Raw genomic sequence first — 19,169 nt, 5'->3', positions numbered from 1 at the left:
GTTTTGTTGACTGCTATGGCTGAGCTGAAGCAATGTAGTTAGCAGACATACCTGTGAATTGCCCAGTTGGGGCTGTCTCAATAGGGAAAGAAGATGTAGGGTGCCTACCATTACTGTAATGCCGTCTTTCTCCAGTGGAGTCTTGTCATAGGTTACTTCACACACTCTTACTACTGTCGTTGCACCATATTTTTTCAGATCCTGTGCAGGAGAAGAAGAAGAAGAAGAAGAAGAAGAAAAAGGATTTTAATTCACCTGCCCTCATATGGAAAACAGCCCAAGAAATGCTGTGGAGAACCAGCATGGTGCAGAAGTTAAGTGTGGAATTCAGGATTTGGGATGGCCATCTGGCCATCAAGGCTGGTGGTTGACACTGGCCCAATTCCCCTTTGCTGCAAGGATTAAGTGGTGGGAAAAAGCATATTTATCTGTCTGGGGTAGAACCGAATTCCATGAAGAAGGATATCATTCCTTCTTTCAATTATTAAAAAAGGGCTATTAATTGAGCCCTGGATGCTGAAAGATGGGATAGAAACAAGGACCAAGAAATGAATAAAAAAGGAGCACTTAGGATATTGTTCTACTTTTTATTGTTTGTAATGTTTTTATCAGGATTTTGTATCACAATTATTGCACAGTGCCCAGTGCCTGATTGGAGAAGGCGGTCTATAAATCAAATAAATAGATAAATAATAACAATAACAAAGGCACACAATTTCAAGAAATTGCTTCAGTTCTGACTCCTGTGGTTCTCTGGTGCACAGGCATTCCCCTTAGCTGTGTGTTATCCCTTGTGAATCGTTCTCTAAGTCAGGGGTAGTCAACCTGTGGTCCTCCAGATGTCCATGGACTACAATTCCCATGATCCCCTGCCAGCGTTTGCTGGCAGGGGCTCATGGGAATTGTAGTCCATGGACATCTGGAGGACCACAGGTTGACTACCCCTGCTCTAAGTCATCCACACATGGTGGACTGCAGCGTTTTCCATCAGGGAAGGGCGGCATATAAATGCAATAAGTAATAAACAATAACAATAGCAGGTAGAAAGAGTCCCACACGGTTTAGAAGCAGCCCTTTGAACACTGCCCAAAAGACCGAAATGGAACTAGTAGAGATGCTGGCACAGAAGAGGCAATATGTCTCCAGCATCCAGCTATCGTTAGGAAGTGGATCACTGCATTTTGAGCTGGTGGCCCTCTCTGAAGAGACCTAGGTACAACGCTGAGGAACCCTGATGTACAGGAATATCTTTAAATTCCCACCCGCACTCCTAAATTTCCCCCTTCTCGATTTCTGCAAGCTCTCAGTGACGTGGGCAGAGCGAGCTTTCGGCACTTCTCTTTCGTAACTCTCAGCTGCTCTTCAAATTCCATGCCTCCCGTGGCATGCTCAGGCCGTCATAAGGGTGCGCGAGTGTTTTTTTGCTTGCAGATGGATAGGGGCCAAACAGCCTCCTGCCCAAATATGTAGAAACCTCCCCTCCATTTCTGGGCGATCCAGTTTTGCTGCCTTCATCACTGGCATTAACACAGACCCTCCACTATTTGGTTACAGATGGGGGAGTCAGGGTTCAAGAGCAGTGTTCTATCTAAGAGGTCATCCGTTGACACCATGTCAGAGGCAATATACCAGTTAAAGGTAAAGGTATCCCCTGTGCATGCACTGGGTCATGTCTGACCCTTGGGGTGACGCCCTCCAGCGTTTTCATGGCAGACTCAGTACGGGGTGGTTTGCCAGTGCCTTCCCCAGTCATTACTGTTTACCCCCCAGCAAGCTGGGTATTCATTTTACCAACCTCAGAAGGATGGAAGACTGAATCAACCTTGAGCCGGCTGCTGGGATTGAACTCCCAGCCTCATGGGCTGAGCTTTCAGACTGCTTGTCTGCTGCCTTACCACTCTGTGCCACAAGAGGTTCTTATATACCAGTTAGGGACTGCATAATCTGTATCTCAATCCTGATATGTTTGATTATACCTAAATGGGAAAGACCTTGTTTCAAAGAAGAACCCAAATACTGCATGACTTTTAGTACCTATGGTTATCCTACTCTGATTATACTACTGAATTTTACCATTAAGCAGCCTCCATTTGTCAGCTGATGCTGTTTGCAGAATACTGATCTGATGAGACTGGACTAGCCAGGTCAGGGCATGAGAAAGAGGCCGGTTACCACTGCCTCCTTCTGCACAACAACCCTCAATTTCCTCAGTGGTCTCCCATCCAAGTACTCGTCCTGCTAAGTTTCCACGTTTTGATGAGATTGGGCTAGCCTGAGACCATTCAGGTCTCGGCATTCTCTAATCCAGGGGTAGTCAAACTGTGGCCCTCCAGATGCCCATGGACTACAATTCCCATGAGCCCCTGCCAGCGAATGCTGGCAGGGGCTCATGGGAATTATAGTCCATGGACATCTGGAGGGCCACAGTTTGACTACGCCCGCTCTAATCCTCCGGCCAAGACGAGAACACGGAAGCAGCTGGATTTTATTTCTCCCGCTCACTCTCAAGTTCCTGGGTACCTTCTGGTCTGCCGGCTCACGTTCTCACGAACATTTCAGGCAGATCTAGACAGGATCATTTAAATTAGGCTGCAGAGAAGATGGTGACGGTTTCCTGACTGCTAAAATTGCCAAGGTGTTCCTGGTTTAGGGCACTAATGGAAGTGTTAGGCTAGGTATGCCAACTGCAGGGATGGGGAGGCAAGAGAAGCTCTCCTCCTATGAAAAGCAAGCCCCTAAGGCGATTCTTGGGGAATCTGGACAGCTATTCCTCCTCCTGCCATAGGATTATCCCCACTCAATGCACTTTAGAAATAGCTCACCGCAGCCAGGGAAGGCCGGCTATCTTCCGCTGCTCCTTCCAGAGAGTAAACAAGGCGTTTATTTTTAAATCCTCACAGGTATGCAGAAAGCCAACCAGTTGCCCGTGTAACCAGATCAACATCTGTGGACAACAGTCTCAATTCGGAACGGGGTGGCCAGGAGGGGGAGAGACGGTGCTGCTAAAAACAGCGCCCGCTGGCCAAACGCCCAGGTATTCAGGAGGGTGAAAAAATGTGTCAAGCTAATGTTTATGAGCTCTAGACTAGATGGGCTAAAAAAGGGCAATGGGGGGAGAGGGACAGAACGAGAAGGAGCAGCGACAAACTAGAACAGAGGTAGTCCAACTGCGGCCTTCCAGATGTCCATGGACTACAATTCCCATGAGCCCCTGCCTGAGGATTATGGGAATTGTAGTCCAGGGACACCTGCAGGGCCGCAGTTTGACTATCCCTGAACGAGAATGTCATTGCACAGGGAATTATGTTGGTCTGCAGAAGGACAGCTGGATCCATTGGCTGCAGAGGAATGGACGTGCAGTAATGGGTTTAAACTACAAGTACAATGATATAGGCTAGATATGAAAAATATTTCACAGTCAGAGTAGTTCAGCAGTGGAATAGGCTGCCTAAGGAGGTGGTGAGCTCCCCCTCACTGGCAGTCTTCAAGCAAAGGTTGGACACACACTTTTCTTGGATGCCTTAGGATGCTTAGGGCTAATCCTGCGTTGAGCAGGGGGTTGGACTAGATGGCCTGTATGGCCCCTTCCAACTCTATGATTCTGTGATTCAAGTTCGGTAGCACCTTAAAGGTGAACCGAACTTTCGGGCAATGAGCTTTTGAGTATCTGATGAAAGGACCATTGGCCCCCACAAGCTCATACCCTGAAAAGTTGTTGTTCTCTAAGAAGTTGCTGGACTTGAATCTAAGTGTGTTCTAATTTGCAAAACTTAAAAAAATAATAACACAATGAACATCATTCTGATCCAACCAAGCAGGCTGGATCATAAAAACTGTTACGACCTGTTATAATAACCCCCTCTTGACCATTAAAACTTTGATGGTGTGGAAGAATAGGTCAGACAAAGCAGAAAGGCACTGGGGTATGGCTCTTGGCAGGGAGAAATCACCCTTCCAGGCTAGGCTTACATCTTAGTCCGCATCTCTCAAGCATGTGTGGGCATGCGTTGAGGGGCATCGAGACGCTTCTGAGTTCTGGCGATCTTCAGAATTCATGACTTTCAGACTGCTCTATCATTAACGGCCTTGCCATGGTTTATTTAGGAAATAAATCCATCTCCCACTGGCTCTCCCTCTTTGCCTGCCACAAAGAGCCAGCTTGGCGTAGTGGTAATAAGTGCGGACTTATGGCCAGCTGGATTCGATTCTCCGCTCCTCCTCCACATGCAGCCAGCTGGGTGGTCTAGGGCTCACCACTGCATTGATAAAGCTGTTCTGACAAAGCAGGAATATCAGGGCTCTCTCAGCCTCACCCACCTCACAGGGGGTCTTGTTGTGGGGAGAGGGAAGGTGACTGTAAGCCGCTTTGAGACTCCTTCGGGTAGAGAAAAGCGGCATATAAGAACCAACTCTTCTTCTTCTTCAGGAATATCAGGGCTCTCACCCACTTCACAGGGGGGCTGTTGTGGGGAGAGAGAAAGTGAATGTAAGCCACTTTGAGACGCCTTCAGGTAGAGAAAGCGGCATATAAGAACCAACTATTCTTCTTTTTCAGTGATATCAGGGCTCTCTCAGCCTCACCCACCTCACAGGGTGTCTGTTGTGGGGAGAGGAAAGGAAGGCGATTGGAAGCCGCTTTGAGACTCCTTCGGGTAGAGAAAAGCGGCATATAAGAACCAACTCTTCTTCTTCTTCAGGAATATCAGGGCTCTCACCCACTTCACAGGGGGGCTGTTGTGGGGAGAGAGAAAGTGAATGTAAGCCACTTTGAGACGCCTTCAGGTAGAGAAAGCGGCATATAAGAACCAACTATTCTTCTTTTTCAGTGATATCAGGGCTCTCTCAGCCTCACCCACCTCACAGGGTGTCTGTTGTGGGGAGAGGAAAGGGAAAGGCGATTAGAAGCCACTTTGAGACGCCTTCAGGTAGAGAAAGCGGCATATAAGAACCAACTATTCTTCTTTTTCAGTGATATCAGGGCTCTCTCAGCCTCACCCACCTCACAGGGTGTCTGTTGTGGGGAGAGGAATGGGAAGGCGACTGTAAGCCGCTTTGAGCCTCCTTGGGGTAAGAGCAGTGGTTCTCAACCTGGGGGCCGGGAACCCCTTTTTTTACTACCCAAAGGAGTCTCAAAGCGACTTACTATCCCCTAGCCTTCCTCTCTCCACAGCAGACACCCTGTGAGGCAGAGAGAGCTCTGAGAGAACTGGGACTGATCGAAGGGTTACCTAGTTGGCTGCACGTGGAGGAGGAAGGGGAACTCAAGCCCGGTTCTCCAGATGAGAGGCCACTGCTCTTAACTGCCACACCAAACTGGCCCCCAGTATCAGCCTGGAGCTGGGTGCCAAGGTTCACACCACACACGCAAAGGACACTTCCCAGCAGCCAAGCTATATCTGCTGAGCAATTTGACCGCAGGCTCTCCCCAACGGGACTGAAGCAATTCAGCAGCTTCTTGCGGGAACTAATCCAAACACCGACTGATCTTCGCCTGATCGGCTGCCAAGTGACTCTCCTTGTCCTACTTTTTGGAGCCCTGGAGCAAGACAGCTGAAAAGGATTCCGGGCCTGTGATGAGCCGCTAGCCTGCAGGACAAAATAACCGCTTTTGCAAGAAGCAGACAGGGCTGAGTTTCTACAGGTGCTACTAAGAGGCCGCGTCACTTATTACTTATTGCAACCATCCGCAATGCTTACTCAGAGCAGGCCTTGGGGAGTTGGCTGAGGTTTTTTCTTTTCCTTTAAATGGAAAATGTTAATTTAAAAAATGGAAGGCAACTTCTGAGAAGATACATTCTTTGTCTCTCGCAAATATCTTGCACGGATGCCAAGCCTAAGATTTTAAACATACTTATCCATCCACACAAGTTCAATACATTGTTATAGGAAGCCATTCTAAGCAGGTCTTCTTACAAGTATGCACTGATTTATTGAATGGGGTTTACTCTCTGGAAAGCGTTTTTAGGATTGCAAGACTTAGTCTGTTCGACCAAATCTGCCCCTGGGTTCTTTGACTCTTCCCCTCTCCCTTTCTTGCCCAATACTTTTAAAAATGTCTTTGTATGTACTTTAGCTTTAAAAAGAAATTGTTTTAATGATGTACAAACACATGTTTGTGCGTGAGGGGATTTTCAACAGATTAAAAATGTGTTTTTTATTTTGTATGTTTTAATTTGTCAGCTGCCTTGGTGGCCCTTGGGGGGAGGGGAGAAATGTGGGATATACAATTCGTAAACAAATAAAAAATAAACTGCTCCATGTTTGACTTTGGCCTAGAGCAGGGGTAGTCAACCTGTGGCCCTCCAGATGTTCATGGACTACAATTCCCATGAGCCCCTAGAGTCCCAAGACTCCCCAGCAGAGGTGGGGATCCTTTGTTGCCAGGCCTCACCTCTCCGTTGCCAAGCAACTGGCCAGAGGGGAGAACATACCTAAAAAAAGGGGGAGGCCCAGCCAATGTAAAGTGATAACCTTGTGTTAGTTAGCATCATCATGTTGATGACACTGGGGCAATGCTGGTATTTGGCAAAAACTCTATGGCAGAAGCCAAATTTACCATAGAGTTTTTGCCCAAATACCAGCGTGTCTCTCCAGTGTGATGATATCACTTCTGGGTTACTCGTAGGCACATTGCTACGCTATCAGCTGGGATTTCTTCCTGTTCCTGGGAAGCCCCACCCACCCACACCCCTGCCAGATGCTGCAAGCAACAAGGCGGGCAGGCCTAGCTAGGCCTCTCTTTAGGCCTACCCATGGAGCACGGAACCCTTTCCGGAAAAGAGACCTTGCAACCTTACTTTGGCCCCTGAAGGAAAAATCTTTCAGGAAATTTCAAAGTCCTCTTTCTGGCTTATTTGGTTTAGCTTTCTGCAGCAGTTGTGCAGATTTAAATTGTGCCTGAAGTTGGGTTTCCGGAGGGAAGTTCTGCCTCATCTAGAATTGGGGAGAATAATTTCTGGAAGGGACTAGGTAACCATGTCCCCTGGGTTCTTGCTAAGCCTTGCCTGTCTGCTGCACTACAAGCCTGTCAGCAGAGAAGCATGTCTTTTGGATATCCCTGAATTATACTAGGCTTAGGGTTAACAACCCAAGCCGGGAAACTAGGGGCAGGGAGATGGGGCTGGGTCACTTCTTGGTAAAGCCCATAAGCGACAAAAGATAGTTCTAGAAATCACCAGAAACTATGGTTTTAGAATTTCTGGGAATTCCTAGAGTTACCTAATGTCACGTCCGGGTTTAAATGTAGCCATGTCACAGGTTTTTTACTCTTCCCCCACTGTTGTTCTGAGTGGCTGTAGGCAACAGGGCTGGTAGGCCTGGCCAGACCTCTCTTTAGGCCCGCCTATGGATTGGTGAGAGCCTCTTTGTGGCACAGAGTGGTAAAGGCAGCTGTCTGAAAGCTTTGCCCATGAGGCTGGGAGTTCGATCCCAGCAGCCGGCTCAAGGTTGACTCAGCCTTCCATCCTTCCGAGGTCGGTCAAATGAGTACCCAGCTTGCTGCTGGGGGGTAAACGGTAATGACTGGGGAAGGCACTGGCAAACCACCCCATATTGAGTCTGCCATGAAAACGCTGGAGGGCGTCACCCCAAGGGTCAGACATGACCCGGTGCTTGCACAGGGGATACCTTTACCTTTACCTTTACCTTTATGGATTGGTGAACTCTTTCCAGAGGGTGCAATATATTCTTACGGAGTTTTGGTAGTCTAGAACCTGGTAACTGGCGGGAGAGCTGTGATGACGCTGACAATGTCTCTATGCCCCTTCCGGGAAAATCTGGTTAGTGGCAGAGGGTAGGCTTCTAGAACTGCCAGATCTAGGGTAAAACCATAAAGTTTCCAGCAATTCCTAGACCTACCTGATGTCTCTTCCAGGTTTAACCCGGAAGTGACACAGTGATGTTGGTGACATTGCTATTTTTTGTTTTTCTTTTACCATCACTCTCTTTGGGTCTGCCTCTCACTAAGCGTCTCCTGAGGCCTGACTGAACATGTGCTTGCACCACCAAACGCAATATAAAACCAGCCACATGGCCACCTGGCCAAGCAAGACCGATAAGGGGACATTACCAGATGGTAAACTTTCCCTGCACCTTATTTAAGCCCACGCCTTGAATAAATCTTGGGTCTTAAAGGTGCCATTGGACTCAAATTTTGTTGTGTTACTTCAGACCAGCACAGCTATCCACTTGAATATTGCCCCTCAACAGGTAAGACTGTAAACTTTCACCTCAAGATGCTCGTCAGCTTGAAAAGAAAATCACTATTTAAAAATTATTAGAATGTTGTTTAAATTTAACTTTTGCAGACTTTACCCCCTGACAAAATGTTTTGCCCTCTCTAGACTTACCTCGATGAAAGTGTTCAGCGTTGCATTGGTCGGGTTGTGGGTTATCAGGAATCTCATGTTCTTGTAGCAGACCTCCACGGGTGCAGGCCGGTTCATTCGGGCCATGGTGAAAAATAAAAGTGAGCTTGGGGGCCGGCCAAGAACTCCCCAAACCGAGCCAAACCAAAAAGAAAAAAGAAAAAAGCACACCCCAAAACAAAAACAATTTGCAGGACAAAACGGAAAACGAAATTCCCAAGAGTTTGGCAAGACACTTCTCCCTCACTAAAATCAGTGTTGTGCAAATATTCCCAGCTGTTTTGGGGGGGAAGGTCTGTTGGATTCTCTAAATCATCCAACACGGAAAAAAAGAACCCTGTGCTTGAATTCCGAATAATACTTAAAAAAAAAAAAAACCTTTTGTAGTGTCAATTTGCGTGTATAATTTTAGAGGAGTCGTCCTTCGGCGGCGTCCGGCTTCCCTTCTTTGCTCTCCCCTCTCTGGAAAGGCCTCTGCATTCGGTTGTACCAGCTGGCGTCCCCTCCGGTGCCGTCACGTTACCCCATCTGGATATGTGAAATATTTGGGGGCAGTGATGGAAGCCCGGTGCAGCTCAGGCTGGGGCGGCAGCCAGGAAAAGTCCTCCCTGGGCTTCAAGAGCCATGCACGGGAGATCTGAATGGTTAAGCCCGAAGGCTCAGAGCCAGGTGAGGGCGGGGCGTCGTCGTTCTGGGTTCAGCGGGCGGGATGTTGTGCGTGGCAGTGCTCAAAGGTACGCCCGAGCCCCTCCATAAATCCACAGCGGATCAGCATGCAAGACGACCTGAAGGAAGAGAGGAGAGAGATTCTGGTCAGCCTCCGACACCTGAAACCGCCTTCTACCGAACCAGGCCATGGTCTTATCAAGCTCTGTATTGGGTGCTCTGACCAACAGCAGCACCCCATCACTTCCAGTTTGGTCTTTTTGACTGGAGATGTCAGGGAGAACCTCCTGCCTGCATTTATTTACTATTTACTGTACAGCGTGTGCAGAGTAGCCAGGCAAGTGACGTTTGGAGGTGATTTGCCGTTTCCTGCCTCCGTGTCATGACTCCTCGTGTTCCTCGGAGGAACTACTACCACAAGCCTTGGAGGTCTCCCATCCAAAGAATAACCAGGGTCAGCCCTGCTTAGCTTCCCAGATTTGATAGGATCGGGCTTGCCTGAGCTATCCAGGTCTACTCTTCCTGCATAGCAGAGACTCTTCCGCTGAGTCACAGGCTCTCTCTCAAAATGTCTCAAGATCCAAATGCCATGTTGAAAGGTAGCAGATTAGCCCTTACATGTGCCTATAAACAGAAATTTATATCAGAAGCTAAGCTCTGTGCAGAACTGTCTTATGCATGAACAGAAGAAGAAGAAGAAGAAGAAGAAGAAGAGCTGGTTCTTATATCCTCCTTTTCCCAAAGGAGTCTCAAAGTGGCTTACAATCCCTTTCCCTTTACTCTCGCCACAACAGACACCCTTGGAGAGCCCTGATATTACTGCATGGTCAGAACAACTTTATCACTGCTGTAGCGAGCCCAAGTTCCCCCAGCTGGTTTCAAGGTGGGGTTGTACCCTAGACAGCCCATCCATCCATCCATCCATCCATCCATCCATCCATCCATCCATCCATCCATCCATCCATCCATCCATCCATCCATCCATCCATCCACGTATCTCTAAAGCACCAAGGTTCAAGTTCTCATAGTATCAGAGAAATTACTAAGGGAACAGAATCAGCGCTAGTTAGATTAGGAAAAGAATACTGTTGAACAATTTTTTTTTAAGGTTGCCATTTTATTTAAGGAACAAAAGTTGGCACCTCGCACTTTGACACAGAGCAATTCCCATATTGCTGTGTCGTCCCTTGGAAGATGCCAGCCACAATTCCTGGCGAAACAGCAGGGACTAAACCGAACAAACCATGGCCACCCAGCCCAGAAAATCCATAACAGCCCGCTGGCATCTTGATTCCAACTTTGAACTAGCAGCAGGAATCGATCTCTTTGTCACGGGTTCTGCAGACTGGCTGATCTTTCCACCTTAACGGTTACTACCTGACATCACATTGCAACCGAAGTAAATATAGAAGGAGTAGCCTGAAACTGACATTAAAGGTGGTGTAAGATGAATGGTGGCCAAATCATAGACAACGTAGGGTGGTCAATGTGTCTCTCCAGATGTCCATGGACTACAATTCCCATGAGCCCCATGGGCTCATGGGAATTGTAGTTCATGGACATCTGGAGAGACACAGTTTGGCCACCCCTGACTTATGGCCACTCAGTAGGGTTTTCAAAGCAAGAAACATTGAGGTGGTTGGCCATTTCCCGCCTCTGCATAGCAACCCTGGACTTCCCTGGCAGTCACCGATACGACTACTAACCAGGGCTGACCATGCTCAGCTTCTGATCGGATGGGACTGGACAGCCAGGGTCACAGAACAACACACAACAAAATGGCGGCCACCTTGACTTCCATTGTAAAGCATTGCAAAGTGGGCCACGTGCATCCTATTCTAGTACCTTCCTCTCCTTGCTTCTTCAGTAGAGGCCTGTTTTAAAAGAGCTGGCTACCGGTAGCTTGAAGTGGCCCAGACAAAGTGACTGTCACAATAAGGGAGGCAATGAGGTCACAATAGGGGGGAGGCCACCCTCTTAACTAGTCAGGGCTGAGCAAGATTGTGAGAAGGGAAGGTGCAATGGCTCAGGGGTAGAGCATCTGCTTGGTGTGTAGAAGGTCCCAGGTTCAATCCCTAGCATCTCCTGTTAAAAGGACCTGGCACTAGACCCTGGAGCCTGTCCTGGAAAGAACAATGGTCTGATATAAAACACAATCGTAGAAGGGATCGAGAGCTGAGGGATAGCTTGGTGTGGAGAAAAGGCTTTTAACACAACAAAGCTGCCTTCTAGCACAGGGGTAGTCAACCTGTGGTGCTCCAGATGTTCATGGACTACAATTCCCCTGCTCTAGCAGACCATAGAGCTCAGTTTTAGTTATTCTGCTTGGCAACAGATCTCCATGGTCTCAGGCAGAGCGAGGTCTTTTCTAGCATCTGCCAAGGAAGTGTTGGGCAATGAAGTGAAGGGACCTTCTGCCTGAAAAAGCAGGTGAACCAGCAAACCATTTTCACATCCCTGGAGTGTCCAGCAAGCAATGTTATCCGGTAATAAATCTGATAGCATGAATGGATCCTGAACTATGTATTATCTTGAGGAAGCAAATGCCCTTTTCTCAGCCATGCCCCTCGCAGGGCTCTTTGTTCTGAGGATGAAAACCTGTTGGTGGTTCCCGGCCCATGAGAAGTGTAGCTGGTCTTAAGCAGGGCCAGGGCCTTTTTGATCTTGGGCCCAACCTGGTGGAACGAGCTCCCGAAGAGCTGAGGACCCTGCTGGAGTTTGTACAGTTCTGCAGGGTCTGCAGGATGGAGCTTTCCCACCAGGCTTTTGGGGGCTGTTGATGGGATGGAAGGGCTGGGAGTAGGTTTTTCCACTGCCAGGGGATCGGAAGGGTGGGCTTGAATTGGGGTGACCAGGGGCACACGTGGCATTTTCCGTGACAAGCCTTCTGGATCGTGAAGGGAGGCAACTGGCTCGCTGCCTTACAGCGCAGGGTTTTGGCCACGGCTCCGTTAGACCACGTACGGATATGGTTTCACTTACGTTTTAATAAAACAGGGATGGCTGTCCTTTGACCCAGAGTCCTGCCTCTAATAGAAGGCACCCAGATTTCCCTGGGAAGGAAGCAGGCAACGAGAACCAGATGCAACCGTTTCTAAGGGCAACGCCGATGTTTGCTGTTTTCATGGGAGACGAATGAGCCGAGGGGCCCTTGTTTCGGGCGCTTTGATGAACAACTGTTTCCCAAGCCCCGTCTCTTTCCCTCCTCCGGTATGCCAAACGCTGCTTTTCTTCTGTCTGAGTGCGAACGTGGCTGGTAACGGCCAAGGAAGAATCAGAGTCTACACCAGGGGTAGTCAAACTGCGGCCCTCCAGATGTCCATGGACTACAATTCCCAGAAGCCCCTGCCAGCGAATGCTGGCAGGGGCTTGTGGGAATTGTAGTCCATGGACATCTGGAGGGCTGCAGTTTGACTACCCCTGGTCTACACCAGTGGTTCTCAACCTGAGGGTCGGGACCCCTTTGGGGGTCGAATGACCCTTGCACAGGGCGAGCCACTTGGCCAGGGAGGGGGCCTGCACACGGCTTTGGGGGGTAGATCGAGATAGAGCATTCGTCTGTCTGGAGCAGCGGAAAAGAGCGAAATCGGCATGGTGGGACAAGAGGCAGAACTGAACTGAGAAACCCCGGGAAAAAACAATTTATATACAATCATCATGCCATTGGTCAGTTTCCATTTCATTTCTGTGAAAGAACACTTGCAGAATTATATGTCAAGTCACGTCTTTATTATTACGGTACTAGACCAGTAGTCAAATTACAAGGTACATAAAAACATCTGGCATTAACAAGATAAAAGAATCATTGACGACTTAAATATTATAAAAGATAAAAACATTCCAGCTATAAGAATCATTCTGGTTTCAAAACTCACAAGCGTTATCTCAAGCAATTGAGACTATCTCTACCCAAGTTGCTCCGAATCCAACCAGCTCTTCCTTGTTTTGATTGCTCTCCAAGCAAATCTGGCCACAACAGAAGTTATTTCTGTGCTTTTGTCTGACAACATGTCTGTGATTGCCTCTGAGTTGGGGTTATTCTGTAGGGAAGATATAAGTTCTCCCCTGAATTGATCGTATAGCCTACATTGGAGTGATTATAATTACCGTATTTGCCGGCGTATAAGACGGCTTTTTTCCTCTAAAAAACATGCCTCCAAATGGGGGGGCCGTCTTATACGCCGGGTGCACTTCAGTCTGGGCGAGTGGCGGCGGCGAGCAACGGCGGCGGTAGCTCCCCCCCCCCCACTGGGCAAGCGGCGGTGAGCGGCGGCGGTGGTAGCTCCCTCCCCACTGGGCGAGCGGCGGCGGCGAGCGGCGGCGGTAGCTCCCCCCCACTGGGCGAGCGGTGGCGGCAAGCAGCGGCGGCGGTAGCTCCCCTCCCCACTGGGCGAGCGGCGGTGAGCGGCGGCGGCGGTAGCTCCCCCCCACTGGGTGAGCGGCGGCGGCAAGCAGCGGCGGCGGTAGCTCCCCCCCCCACTGGGCGAGCGGCGAGCGGCGAGCGGCGGCGGGCGGCGGCTCCCCCCCCCCACTGGGCTCACGGCTTTGAGAAGAAATGTTGGGGGGTCGTCTTATACGCCCAGTCGCCTTATACGCCGACAAATACGGTATATGGTTGGGGAATCACCACAACATGAGGAACTGTATCAAAGGGTCGCGGCATTAGGAAGGTTGAGAGCCACTGGTTTACACCAACGTTGGCCAACTGCAAAGGCTTCCAGCGGATGGGAATAGGTGCAATCACGGACCTTCCTCTCTCTCCCGTACCCTCTGCGGCTTTCAAATGACCTTCAGCAGAATCGTCCTGCCTCTTGTTAGTGCAGGCCGAATCCTCATCGGAAAGCCCGTTCCTCCCTCCACAGTAGCGTCATCCGACTAAACTTATGGTGTCCGCGTGCGAGGGATTTGGCACTGAGCACATGGATTGCTGGACATTGGCCAGATGGGGCGGCCCAATCAGGAATTAACCCATACGTTCGTGACTGACCTGAAGATATCTCGGGAGGGAGGGTAGGCCTGTTGGTCTGGAGCAGAAGAGCTAGAGTCAAGCCCAGTAGGACGCTGGGAGGTGGTTAGCTGCTGCCTGCTTCCGTGTCACGACCCTGGGTGTCCTTGGGGATATAACCAGAGCCAGCCCTGCCGAAATCCTAAGTTATGACGGGATCCTGGTCAGAGCAGTAGCTCCTTAAGAGACCCACAAGATGTTCCAGAAGATGAAACTTGGAGAGTCAAGTTTGGACCATGGATGAGTTTTGACTCTCCAAAGGTTGACATACTAAGGTTGGCAGGTCCCCGATTGCCACTGGAGGGGGGGTGGGGTTAGAGGGAAGGTTGTCAGATTCTGGTTAGGAAAGCCCTAGAGATTTGGGGATGGAGCCTGGGGAGGACAGGGACCTCAGTGGGGCCCAGAGTCCCCCCTCCCCCCAAAGTTTCTCTGGGGGAACTGACCTCTGTAGTCTGAAAATGAGCTGCAATTCTAGGGGAGCCCCAGGTCCCACCTGGAGGCTGGCATCCCTAGCCCATATTCCCTGCCCCACCGTAGACAGCCAATTCCATGTCGTGGTAAAAGGTGGTGGCCTCTAATCTGGAGAACCAGGTTTGATTCCCCTCTCCTCCTCCACATGCAGCCAGCTGGGCGACCTTGGGCTAGTTACAGTTCTCTTAGAGCTGCTCTTGCAGATCAGTTCTATCTGAGCTCTCCCAGCCCCACCTACTTCATGGGTGTCTGTGATGGGGAGAGGAAGGGAAAGCTGTTTGTAAGCCGTTTGGGGACTCCTTAGGGGAGAGAAAAGTGGGGTATAAAAACCAGCTCTTCTTGTTCTCCATCTGTTGTGGCTGTCTAAGGGGCTACCGCACTCAAATCGATCTGATACCCCCCCCCCCAAAAGAAACAACAACAACAACTCCGAGGCGGCATAGGAATGATAAAAGCTTAAGTGGGAAAGAGTGAGCTCCCTAGAGTTTTGAGAAATCAGCTAAAAACCGAGCTCTTTTTGCTTAAGATTCACTTTGAGAAAACTCCCACGGCGTTAAGGGCTCCCCAGCCATTTATTCTCACAGCAACCAGTCACCTGGCGCAACAAGTTGCACCAAATGTGAGCAAACGCATTATGCCAACAACGGTGGAAGCGGCAGACTCACCTTTTCAGTCCGGAACCCCCCAAAACGCACGGCTGGGTTAATCCCCCGAAATGCAACACCAAGCCACCTTCGATTTCTGAATAACCAACAAGACTCGAGATCCGTAGATCCGAACTCTCAAATCCTTACGACGTGGACTGCCAAGAGTTTTACCCTCGAAGAGAGAGAGGCTCGAAATATTCCACCGTCACTTTCGCTTGGTGCGGAATAGCTTCTCCCACTTTCTCAGGAGCATTTCTCCTCCCCGGTCTCTGCTTCTTCTTTCGGAAGATGCGGCCAGTTCGCCAGCAAGTTCGTGGCGCAAGAACTGCCCTCCAGGAGCGCACGCCTGCGTGTGCGCACCCCCCTCCCGCAGCGACGGAGAACACCACGCTCGCGACGTAGCAAGAAAAAACCAGAGGCAAAACATCAGGTTTGCATATCCTTCCTGCAGAGGGGCTGGCTGCGGCAGGCCATTCGTCACTAACTATTTCCTCCCCTTCCCAGCACTGCTGAGCTGAGACACGCATCCGCCGACTCAAAACACGCCAAGTCGGAAACTCAGTGGGATCGCTGCCAGCGCCACAAGTTGGCTTGGGCGGCCAAGGTCGGGCACCACGAGGCATCCGTGGAGGTGTGCCTCCAGTCTCTCAGGGCCGACACCACGCGGTGTGTTGGGCAGCAGTCCAGGGAACGGCTGCTCGCCTTCTGAGCTCTCCAGCTAGTCAACATGTGGGGCTGCAAAGACGTCTGTTCCTGATGACGCAGAGACATTTTGATTGTGGGGTAGTTTAGCTCGATGGTTTTTAGGATTGTGGCACTGGAACAAATGCACTGCCAAGGTCAGCTTGATGCTCCAAAAGCCCCCCCCCCTCCTGTGGCCCTTCTCTTTTGAACCCGCTCAGAAATGTCTTTCCACATCCTTTCTGTAAGACGGATTGGCTGTTTTGGCAAAGAATTATCCTATGGCTGCATTTGGATGTGTGACACAGTTTACTAATTTAACAAAATTAATTTTTGCTTTATATCCCCCCTGTCATGATGGAAGTTCATAGTCTGAGGAAGAGTGCTTGCACTCGAAAGCTCACGCCTTGAATAAATCTTTGTTGGTCTTAAAGATGCCACTGGACTCTGATTTCATTGTGCTACTTCAGACCAACACGGCTACTCAGTTGGATGTTTCTGTGAGAGAGTTAACTACCTGTGTGAGTCAGAGAGGTGAACTGAAATCAGCTGCGTTACAGTTTCGGTCCTTGAACAGAGCTTCAAGGGGAGATTACACTGTGATAATGCAGAATTCGAGTTCATTCACAAATTAGGAACTAGGGACCCCCTTCCCACACCTGGAAAGGGACACAAAGGATTATCATCTCAGAGACAGAGGCTAATTTTCCGCCCCTCGGCTTTTCCTCTCTGCTTCAGTCAAACTTATTATTGTTTATGGTGCCTCTGCATCTTGAATTCCTTCTTTGCAACAGCCCTCTCCCACCTTCTGACGGAGATACAAGGACTCTGTGAGGTGCGACTGGATTCGCACGGGGCACCTCCTACCCATGCAATGCACAGAAAGTAAGCCAGCACATTGATTTGGCTACTAATTGCAAAAAGAGAGCCATGGAATGCAACGTTATAGAATCATAGAATCACAGAATCATAGAGTTGGAAGGCCATACAGGCCATCTAGTCCAACCTGCAGTAATGGGTTTAAACATGCAGTAATGGGTTTAAACTACAAGTACAACGATATAGGCTAGATATCAGGAAAAAATTTTTAACAGTCAGAGTAGTTCAGCAGTGGAATAGGCTGCCTAAGGAGGTGGTGAGCCCGTCCTCACTGGCAGTCTTCAAGCAAAGGTTGGATACACACTTTTCTTGGATGCTTTAGGATGCTTAGGGCTGATCCTGCGTTGAGCAGGGGGTTATAGAATCATAGAATCCTAGAGTTGGAAGGGGGCATAGAGGCTATCTAGTCCAACCCCCTGCTCAACGCAGGATCAGCCCAGAGCATCCTAAAGCATCCAAGAAAAGTGTGTATCCAACCTTTGCTTGAAGACTGCCAGTGAGGGGGAGCTCACCACCTCCTTAGGCAGCCTATTCCACGGCTGAACTACTCTGACTGTGAAAATTTCCCCCCCTGATATTCCAGCTAGAGCAGTGGAGAAAGAAAACCAGCAACACAAGCCCCGTTGAAGCCCCTACTCTTCCTTGCCAGAAAAAAAAGGGGCTTATGGATTCCATTCCTTCTGACGATCGCTTAAGATGCGACGTGCAGGCTTACCTTCTTGAGGAACGGCCTCCTAAGGATGGCAAAGTACCTCCAGCAGGCAAATTTTAGCTCTTCTGCCCAGCTCCCCGCTCCCCAAACGGCAAAGCTGTCAGCGTTATCTGCCGAACTTGTTTTGCAACGCTTACCTTCGGCAGGGTCACGGACTGCTTAGCATCCGCGTGGCCAAAGACTCAAAATAGAACATAAGCACATAAGTAAACTGAAACGAGGAACCAACTAAGCAGGGCAAAGAGAAGGGGGGGGGATCCTTGCCAGCCACTTTCTTCCCCCTCTCTGAAACTGCAGAGACAGCAACCCCCCCCCCCAAAAAAAAACCCAAACGTTTTCAGCCCATGGGTACAGGCTTTCTGCCCAGGGAAACGCTTTATTTCAGTGGGTGCTATTCGGATGGGGACGGGGGAGACTGGTCTTGGCAGGAGCATGTGCGAAAAGGATCTAGGAGTCTTAGTAGACCATACATTGAACATGAGTCAGCAATGTGACTCAGTGGCTAAAAAGGCAGATGGGATTTTGGGCTGTATCAAACAGAGTATCATGCCCAGATCCTGGGAGGTGATGGTACTGCTTTACTGCTTTGGAGTACTGTGTTCAGTTTTGGTCAACATCCCAATTGAAGAGGGATGTTGACAAACTAGAACGTGTCCAGAGGAGGGCAACAAAGATGGTGAGGGGTTTGGAGACCAAGACGTATGAAGAAAGGTTGGGGGAGCTTGGTCTGTTTAGCCTGGAGAGGAGGCAACGGAGAGGGGATCTGATAACCATCTTCAAGTATTTAAAAGGCTGCCATGTGGAGGATGGAGCAGCAATTGTTCTCTCTTGCCCAAGAGGGACAGACCAGAACGAATGGGATGAAATTAATTCAAAAGAAATTCCATCTAAACATCCGGAAGAAGTTCCTGACAGTCAGAGCGGTTTCTCAGTGGAACAGGCTTCCTCGGGAGGTGGTGGGTTCTCCATCTTTGGAGATTTTTAAGCAGAGGCTGGATAGCCATCTGACAGAGAGGCCGATACTGTGAAGGTTCAAGGGGGTGGCAGGTGACAGTGGATGAGCAAGAGGGTTGTGAGTGTCCTGCATAGTGCAGGGGGTTGGACTAGATGACCCAGGAGGCCCCGTCCAACTCTATGATTCCAGATGGCCAGCCTGTGTGGGGCAGAGGTTAGTGCCAATCTTGGATGTGGGAGACTTCAGATGGACCGCATTGGGTGACCTCACACCAATCGCATGAAGCAGCTTTATACTAAATCAGACCACTAGGTCTCTCTGTGTAGTCAGCTGCTTTCACCTACCTTGCAAGGTTCTTTTGATGATAAAAACAAGCACAGGGGAATCACAGATGCTGCCCTGAATGTCTTGGAGGAAGCATAGCATAATAGTACATGAGAAGCACCAAAAATTACCCAACCTAGGGCTGCCGACCCTAATTAAGCGACCATGCACCCAGCTCCAATTTGTATCACCGGCTTCATAGAATCATAGAATCAAATAGTTGGAAGGGGCCATACAGGCCATCTAGTCCAACCCCCTGCTCAACGCAGGATCAGCCCAGAGCATCCTAAAGCATCCAAGAAAAGTCTGCATCCAACCTTTGCTTGAAGACTGCCAGTGTACAAGTTGCTGCTTCCCCCATAACCAGGACACTGACCCATAGCTCTGAGTGTTATTTCTACTTTGTAACTTAAAAGGGATGTTTTCATCCCTTGTCCCGTTGCCAACACCGGCATGATAAAGT

General features: G+C 49.5%; 1 protein-coding gene across 5 annotated transcripts in view; it reads right to left on the bottom strand.

Moving 5' to 3' along the window:
- PTP4A3 (protein tyrosine phosphatase 4A3) overlaps positions 1–19,169 on the bottom strand; it is an 85,488-nt gene that overhangs the window by 15,940 nt on the left and 50,379 nt on the right. For 2 of the 5 annotated variants that reach the window (XM_077351423.1, XM_077351419.1), the window contains exons 2-3: positions 8,349–9,151; positions 109–201 (exon numbers count right to left, since the gene is read on the bottom strand). In XM_077351423.1, coding sequence (XP_077207538.1) covers positions 109–201; positions 8,349–8,453 — 198 coding nt within the window. In that variant the 5' untranslated portion in view covers positions 8,454–9,151. Of the gene's footprint in view, positions 1–108; positions 202–8,348; positions 9,152–10,877; positions 10,906–15,173; positions 15,521–17,430; positions 17,550–19,169 lie in introns of those variants that run through there. The other 3 variants (XM_077351420.1, XM_077351421.1, XM_077351422.1) reach the window with 3 other exon arrangements.

This window comes from Paroedura picta, chromosome 9, assembly GCF_049243985.1.
Source record: "Paroedura picta isolate Pp20150507F chromosome 9, Ppicta_v3.0, whole genome shotgun sequence".
NCBI lineage: Eukaryota > Metazoa > Chordata > Lepidosauria > Squamata > Gekkonidae > Paroedura > Paroedura picta.
This window is presented reverse-complemented; position numbering and strand designations above follow the sequence as displayed.